Raw genomic sequence first — 8,613 nt, forward strand, 5'->3', positions numbered from 1 at the left:
ACCGCCCGTGCCATGCACGGAGCGGAAACGTCCAGCATATAGAAACGGACAAAAGTGAGTGGCGAGGACCGACTCGCCGCAGCACAGATGTCCTGAACAGAAACTCCCCTGAATAAGGCCCAGGATGCAGCCAAGCCACGAGTCGAGTGCAGGTGGCTGCAAACCCTGACTCGTATAAGCCAAAGCAATCGCCTCCACCACCCAGTGGGATAGGCGCTGCTTTGAGACTGGCTTCCCCTTATGAGGATTAGCCCAGGAGACGAACAGCTAATCGCTTCTCCTGAAACCCCTTGTCCTATCCATATAAGTGCGCACCGCACGGACTGGACATAACGCATGCGACAACTGCTCACCCGGTGAGGCAGCAAAAGCCACAAGGTCAATAGGGGAACATGAGCCCAGCACCTTAGGCACAAAAGCCGGGTTGGGCTTCAAAATCATCCTTACATCCCCCGGGAAGACCTGGGCGCATGAGGGATGCACCGAAAGCGCATGGATGTCACTAACCCGTTTTGCCGAAGCCAGAGCCAGCAACACTGTCTTGAGAGACACGTGTTTCAAGTCCGCTCCCTCCAGTGGCTCAAAAGGAGGGCCCTTAAGCCCCTCCAGAACCACAGCCAGATCCCACGGTGGTACCAGTGGTCTGGACACGGGGAGAAGCCTGCGCGCCCCCTTCATAAAACGGCAAACCAGCGAGTGGAAACCCCACGTGACATGCGGCGATAGCCGCTAAGTACACTTTAATTGTGGAGAAGGCTTTTCGTTTATCAATCAGGTCCTGCAAGAATGACAATATCACTCCTACAGGACACTGAAAGGGAATGTGGCCGTTTCCGTGACACCACCCCTCAAACACCCTCCACTTACAGTCATACAGAGACCTAGTGGAGGAGGCTCGAGCACTTTGTATAGTGGAAATCACGCACTGTGAAAGGCCCACAGCTAACAGATTTAGCCACTCAGGGGCCAAGCCCACAGAGCCAGGCGCTCTGGGTGCGGGTGGAAGACCGCCCCCCCTCCTTGCGATAGCAGGTCCCTGCGCAGCGGGAGCTGCCAGGGCTGAGCGCACAGCAACTGATATATCTCCGCCAGCCAATGCATCGCAGGCCAATGCGGAGCTATCAAAATCAGTGCGTGGCCGTGCTCCCTCACTCTGGACAGAGTGGGGGGTATCAAGGCCAGGGGAGGGAATGCGTAAAGACGCTCGCGCGGCCAGGCGTGCACTAGTGCGTCTACGCCGAGGGGAGCATCCATGCTGCGCAGAGAGTAGAACAGCGCGCACTGTGCGTTCTCTCTCGACACGAACAGATCCGCCCGAAACGGGCCCATATCTGTTCCACAATCTCTGGGTGCAGAGACCACTCCCCGTATACCGGCGCGCCCCTGGACAACAGGTCTGCGCCCGTGTTCAGAAGACGACCGCAGCTCCACAGGATTAGTCTGCGTGCCAGCATGTACAACTGACGGGAGCGTAATCCCCCTTGACGGTTGATGTACGCCACCGTCGTCGTATTGTCCGTCCTCACCAGGACATGATGACCCATGAGAGATGGAAGGAAATGTTTCAGGGAGAGGAACACCGCTGAAAGTTCCAGAAAGTTTATGTGAGACCGCTGGAGGTCCACACCCCAGCGGCCCCTCACAGACCGGCCCTCGTGAATCCCGCCCCAACCTGTCAGGCTGGCGTCCGTAGTGACCACCTTCCTGGACAGGACGGAGCCCATGGGCACCCCGTGGGTCAGAAAGGACGGGGCTCGCCAGTGGCGCAGCGCCCTGGCGCACCCCGGTGTGACCAACACTCTCCGTGCGCCATGACGCACGGGATCCAGCCCGCATGAGGCCACCCAAAACTGGAATTCCCTCATGCGGAGGCGGCCGAGATGGACTACAAGAATGGCAGAGGCCATCAGCCCGAGTAACCGAAGACACAATCTGAATTGAACAGATTTTCCCGGCTGAAAAAGCGCGAGACATGCCCTGAAAGCTTTCACTCGGTCCGCCGAGAGGCGCGCTGTGAAAGTCACCGAATCCAGGGATAATCCCAGAAAGATTACGCCCTGTGCCGGAGACAGCATGCTCTTTTCCGCGTTTATCACGAAACCCAGATCGACTAGGTGTCGTATGAGAATACGCGTGTGCGCCCTGGCCTCCTGCTCCGATTGTGCCAACAACAGCCAATCGTCCAGGTATGTGGCCAAGCGGATGACCTGCCGTCTCAGTGGGGCTATTGCCGCTTCCGTGCACCGCACAAACACCCTCGGGCTTAAGGACAGACCCTCATGCGGAGGCGGCCGAGATGGACTACAAGAATGGCAGAGGCCATCAGCCCGAGTAACCGAAGACACAATCTGAATTGAACAGATTTTCCCGGCTGAAAAAGCGCGAGACATGCCCTGAAAGCTTTCACTCGGTCCGCCGAGAGGCGCGCTGTGAAAGTCACCGAATCCAGGGATAATCCCAGAAAGATTACGCCCTGTGCCGGAGACAGCATGCTCTTTTCCGCGTTTATCACGAAACCCAGATCGACTAGGTGTCGTATGAGAAGGACAGACCGAAAGGGAGCACTCGGTACTCGTAACAGATCCCCTGGAAAGCAAACCTCAGATACTTTCTGCGGGGAGGATAGATCGGGATGTGGAAATACGCGTCTTTCAGATCGACAGAAGTGAACCAATCGCTCTGTCGCACAAGGCGCAGCAGGGATGCATGCGTTAGCATCCTGAACTTGTATTTCCTGAGATATTTGTTCAGAGCACGTAGATCCAGGATAGGGCGAATATCGCGATGCGACAGCGGGACACATTTTATTTTCATTTTGAAAAACTGTGTGAACGTGCATGCTTGTGGACATGAGAGAGGGGGAACTGCTGAACCCTCCGCCTTCAAATGTCCATTTCTCCCGGTTCGCTCTGGCACGGTCCGTGGCAGCCGGGGGATGGGGGCGTGGTGGGCCTCCAGGTGCGCGCTCGAAAGCCAAACGGGTGGAGCTGGTGAACGGGGAACGTCCAGCTGCATCACCGGCGAAGAGAGGGGTCTTCAGGCCGCTCTCTTCTTCTTCCTGGCCTGGTTGTAGACAGCTTGTGCGGGCGGTGCGGGCGGAGCTGCAACCGGGACCGAGGATTTCTTGGGCCAGCCGGCCCGACCGGGCAGGGGAGCCGGCGCTGGCTGAGGTTTCGGCTGTTTAGGCATTTTAAACTGCGAAACCTGGGCGGCCGTCTGCGCAAAGCTTTTGCGCGGCGCAGGTGGAGAGGGAGCCGGGGGCTTTCGAGGGAGGCAAAGCCGGAGAGCTTCGTCCTCCTTCTTTTTGGCTTCACACCGCCGTTGCATTGAGTCCAACGCGGAGCCAAAAATCCCCTCCGGGACAATGGGCATGTCCAGGACGTCTTCCTTCTCTCTGTGACAGGTTGGCGAGGTTGAGCCACCGCGCTCGTTCCTGCAGAACCATGATCCCCAGCGCTTTTCCCGTGGCCTGGACCGCGCAGCGTTGGACACGGAGACACAGGTCGGTGATGACCGGTATCTCCTCCCATGCAGCTGGGTCCTGAGTTTGCCCAAAATCCTCACATAACTCAGCCTGATAAGCCGTGAGCAGGGAGAGGACATTGAGCGCTCTGGCCGAAAGCGCCACCGTCTTATACGCCTTTTCAGTCAGGGCCGACTGAAAACGGTCAGACTTGGACGGCAGACTGGGGCTCCTGGAGGACACTGCTGACGGCCGCGGGTGAAGGTGGGCCGCAACGAGTGGCTCCATCGGAGGCATGCGGAGCAGACCCAGGCTCTCCATCGCCTCACAGTCGAGGGATGTGGCCCCGGGAATCGGGCTCCTGCTGCTGTAAGGGCGATCTCTCCATGAGCGCACCACCTCATCAAGCAGCTCTGGGAAGACGGGGAGAAGTTGCTTCGTCACGCTCTAGGCCAAGGGCAATTTCTTCCCCTCGTAGCGGGACCTGGTGGGCTCAGCTACGACAGCGGGCCAGGGGATGGCTAGCCGGGCAGCAGCGCGTTTGCACACGTCGAGCATGTCCGAGCTAGGGGGAGGAGAAGCTGGTGTGCTGCCCTCATCTCCATCCCGAGAGGCGACGGAGGCCGCGGGCTGGGTAGCCCGGGCCGGCGTCATGAAGATGTCGTCCTCGTCCTCATCCTCTGATATGAGGAGGCCCGAGGCGTCAACTTCATCTTCCCCATAGTCCAGTACCAGGACGTCTTCCTCATGCGGGGGGTCCATGACCAGGTCAAGCTGGGAGCCCCAGCTGGCGCTAGCCTCCGGTTCCACCACCGCAACAGCCCCCTTCTCCTCTTCATCCTCGACGGCGGCGCCATCTGAAGGGAGATAGGGGTCATGTCCAGACAAGCTAGCCTGGTGGGCTAGCCGTCTGCGGAGACTCTTGTTCGTGAACACCGCATAGTGTTGACACGAGCCGGGGACTTCGATAGCTAGCCGGGCATGTTGCAGCCCCAGGCAGCTCGAGCAGACCTGGTGTGGATCTCTGCTCGATATCTTGTTCCCACAGCGACAGGGACGGGCCCCAGAGTCTCCATGCCCTCTGGTGTGAGGGGTTTTAGCCTCCATTCCTTGCGAGCTGGTGTGCAGGCAAGGAGTCGAGGAAGTTAACTGGTGTGCTAACTTTTTAGAAACTGAGAGATTAGCTGGTGTGCTAATGCTCGGTACTCGAACAGCCGTGGTGAGGCGTCGAAGAAGTTAGCTGGTGTGCTAACTATGAAAAAGCCGAGAAATTAGCTGGTGTGCTAACACTTGGCACTCGAACAGCCGTGGTGAGGCGTCGAGAACAGTGCTGGCCTGGCCGTGGTGGGGCGAGGAAAGCACTGAGTTCGATCTGGTGTGACCGAAGAAGGAGAAAATCTCTAAGGCTAGGTAGCGCCCGGCGACAGAAGCTAAATAAGATCCGTCTGTGGACAGTTTAGCTAGCTAGCCAAGGACGCGACATATGCTCCGAGTGAGAAGAGGTGTTTGAATGACGTGGTGCCGTCCGCATGGGCTATTTAAGGTAGGTGGTACTACCGGGAGCGGACGGACACGTTTCACCAGCCAATCAGGATTGGCGTAATGAGATTAATGCTTCTGAGGTCTGCAGCAGGGGCGTGCATCCCATAGTGAGACATCGAGCGAAATATTATGAAAGAGAACTAGGTTTATATTAAGTTGCGGGAGCAAGGTAGTGCATGCAGAGTGCCCTGAGTTTATGTTCTGTTTTCTCAACGTGTTTGATATATTGATCATACAAGCTCCCTTTTGATACACTTAGATCATGATCACTGTCATCATTCACTCCAGTTAACAGTTGTTATTTTCAACATTAATGAAAACATTCGCAGTCTGTGTTAGCCTTACTGACATTTGACAATTTGTTTGTACTGAAGAACAGTCTTTAAAATAAAATTTGCCACCAGATCAGCCAAATTCAGTTCAGCAGCAATAACTGGGTTTATGCATACTTCTAGAACAATATGTGGAATCAGATATTTTATCCTACAATATCAGGATTTGGACCTGAATTCATCAACCTGATGAAACACACATGTACATTGTTTTTCAGGTGAAAAAAAGGTTTGAGGGTTTAGTTCTACTTTTAGTAATCTGAATGGTCTTCTATTAATTTAGGTGTGAGCATGTCAACATGAGACTGCAGATGACTCACAGAGCTGTATCCACACCACGTCAGCCTGAGAATGATGCAACAAGCCCAAGCCTTCAGGTAATGGCCTGACATTTTTCTGTGTTTTTACCTTGTATTTGTGTTTTTATGTAAGACATATTATTTACTGTACACTGTGTCTACATGCTTATCCGCCACATGACGTAAAAGGGTAGATGTACTGCTTATCACCTCCCTCTTCTCTATCTGGTTTCAAACGCATCGGTCCGGGTGCCAACCCCTTGGGATTAATGAAGTACTTCATCTTGTATCTTTTTATTCATGTCTAGTTTCTATTCTGGTCTTTGATTAGATTTATCTATTTTGCTATGGGCTGCTATAGAGACTGATCATCAACTGATAGTATGTGTAGAAAAGTCAAAAGGTACACTAGACTGAAATATAAATCAGAATCGCATGTATATTATTGATAATGAACTGGTATGTTCTTGGCCATGTCTCTGTAAAAGTAATTTTTACACCCAGGAGCAAGGCAGTTGTGGCCTTCCTTTCTTTTCTTCTGTCTTACACACTGTTGTGTGTAACTCTAAAACCCTTCCTGGATAGTGTTTGTAGAGAGTCAGTAAAAGAGCAACATATTTTTAAAGAAAGAGGAACATGAGAAAGGCCTGAGCAGAACAGCGTGACTGACCAAAACGAGAAAAGCTGATGAAGATCATCATCTTTTTGCAAACATTTGAATGGCTCCTTTAGTGAATCTTAAAACCCTTGAATTTGAATTGCTTAACTTAAATAATTGCATTAAAAAACTGCATTTGAATCACATAATTTGAATTTGTATTGTTCAATTTGAATCATTGCATTGAAAAACTGAATCTGAATTGTTATTTGAAATTAAATTCAATAGTTTCAAATTCAGTTCTCACAATTCAATATCAATTTTCTGTGGCAAACATCCGGGGATTTAAGGCAAGAGCAATCGAGCACAGATACACAGGACGCCTCTTCGGCCAATCAGCACCTACAATGCCACCCGCCATGATGCGGAGGAAAAACTTGATTGCTTGACCCATAGACTGGCACTGGCTTGACCATGGATGAGGCTGGGACAAATACGGAAATGGAAGTTTACCATATATTTGAACAGTCTTTTTTTTAAGTGTTGTCAATGTTATAGCTATTTTGTAGAATTGTTTCGTCAGCGAGCGTAGACAAATTATAATGTTTACAATGACATTAGACTACTAGCATTAACGTTAGCATTGTTTCACCTGAGTGTTGGCACTGTGCATGACAAGTAGCAGATGGGGTGACCATTAGACTGTTAACTTTATACTTATGAAACTGTCAGTTATTTTTGAATTAAAATCAAACGTTTGTGACAAGCCAAAATGACTGTATCTTTGATTTTAAAAAAGGTGGCTAGCTTTGTAGGGCTGCAACAACAAATTGATAAAATTGATAAAAATCAATCATTAAAAAAAGTTGGCAACGAAATTTCATCATCAATTTGTTGTGTTGTGCAATTATTATGCCACTCAATAAGTCGCGGAGATGTTTGAGTATTGAAAAAAAAATAGTTGAGTTCAGCACGGAGCAAAGTGGAGCGGAGGTAGAGGTAGAGGAAAGACCATCGGAGAGACCCGCAACGTTGTTTGAACCAAGGGAGTGAGAGAGAGTGAGTGCGTGTGTGTGTGTTTGTCTGAGTGTGAGAGTTTGTGAGCGTGTGCGTCTGAAACAAGCTGAAAATGGCTTTGTCCCAAAAATATACATCTTTTTGTGCACTTATATATTTGTCAGATGTAAAGCATACATGTGCATGTTTTTTGTGTTAGTCCTTTTTTTTTATTATTATTACTTTAACAGCTCAGGGATGTTCAAGGAGCAACCTGTTTGTGCACTTTCTATAGATTTTTTGTCAGCTCTGTTTTGAATAAAGGGTTGGAAATTAATGTTTTTTTGTTCTTTGTTCTTTTTATTCGATATTCATCGATTAATCGAAAAAATAATCAACAGATTAATCGATTATTAAAATAATCGTTAGTTGCAGCCCTAATTTGTTTGTAATGAAAAGGTCCTGCTACTTTCAACCTTTACTACTTCTAGATTACCATGTTGCCAGCAGCACAATAAATAATATTAATAGTAATCCTACTATAAATGTATGACATAATGTCAGCTAATACATAGTGTAGTGTCCGACCGGACACGTGACGATTGACAAGGCGTTCAACAAACCTGCATTTATTGCTGAACGTTTGGTTACAGAACTTGGTTACCGTCGGCCGTAACCACGCCAAAACAACAACAGAACAATCACAGTCCCACACATCAACCTCACTGCTGTGCCGTGCTCCATCCACCTTAACATTGTAAACATTACTGCAGGGTCACTACACTGACCCTCGCCCCTAAGGGGCCACATAAAAAGTCCCTGAGGTGGCCCGGGAGCCTTCTCTGTCTCTGAGGACGCCGTGGTGTGAACATACCTGGCCATTTTGTAAAATAGTCCACGGCAGCTAAAACATAACGGTTGCCCCTGTCTGTGTGAAGAAACGGGGCAATTGCGTCCACTGCCACCTCTCCATGGGAGCCCCCACTGCTAGCTGCTGGAGCTGGGTGCGAGACTGTTCCAGGGGACCCCTGTGTGCCGTGCAGAGGTCACAGCAAAGGTCACATCTCTCCTCATCCGACCCCAGTAGAAACCCTGCCAGACGCAACGGAGGGCTTTTGAGACTTCAAAGTGTCCTGCCCCAGTAGTACCATGAGAGGCTTTCAGCACCGTCTCTCTCAGTGCTCTGGGGACCACCACCTGCCACCTCTCTTCCCCTGTAGCTGGCTTTGCAGGCTCTCCAGCTATTCTATTCTATTCTATTCTATTCTATTCTATACCCAGGATGCTTCTGTTTGTTCTTCTGTCCTGTTGCTCATCAGTCTGTATCTTTCTCCCTCCCTCTCCTGTGACAACTGCTGACTATATATATATAAATATATGTGT

At 50.6% G+C, this 8,613-nt stretch overlaps 1 protein-coding gene across 1 annotated transcript; it reads right to left on the reverse strand.

The window, feature by feature from the left end:
* Positions 1-951: 951 nt before the first annotated feature.
* On the reverse strand, positions 952-2,814 carry LOC109139005 (uncharacterized). Its single transcript, XM_027291493.1, is given in 3 exon segments — positions 952-1,313; positions 1,316-2,262; positions 2,528-2,814. Coding segments are annotated over 3 exon segments (1,596 nt in total).
* Positions 2,815-8,613: the final 5,799 nt, after the last annotated feature.

This window comes from Larimichthys crocea, chromosome II (assembly GCF_000972845.2).
Source record: "Larimichthys crocea isolate SSNF chromosome II, L_crocea_2.0, whole genome shotgun sequence".
Taxonomy (NCBI): Eukaryota; Metazoa; Chordata; class Actinopteri; family Sciaenidae; genus Larimichthys; species Larimichthys crocea.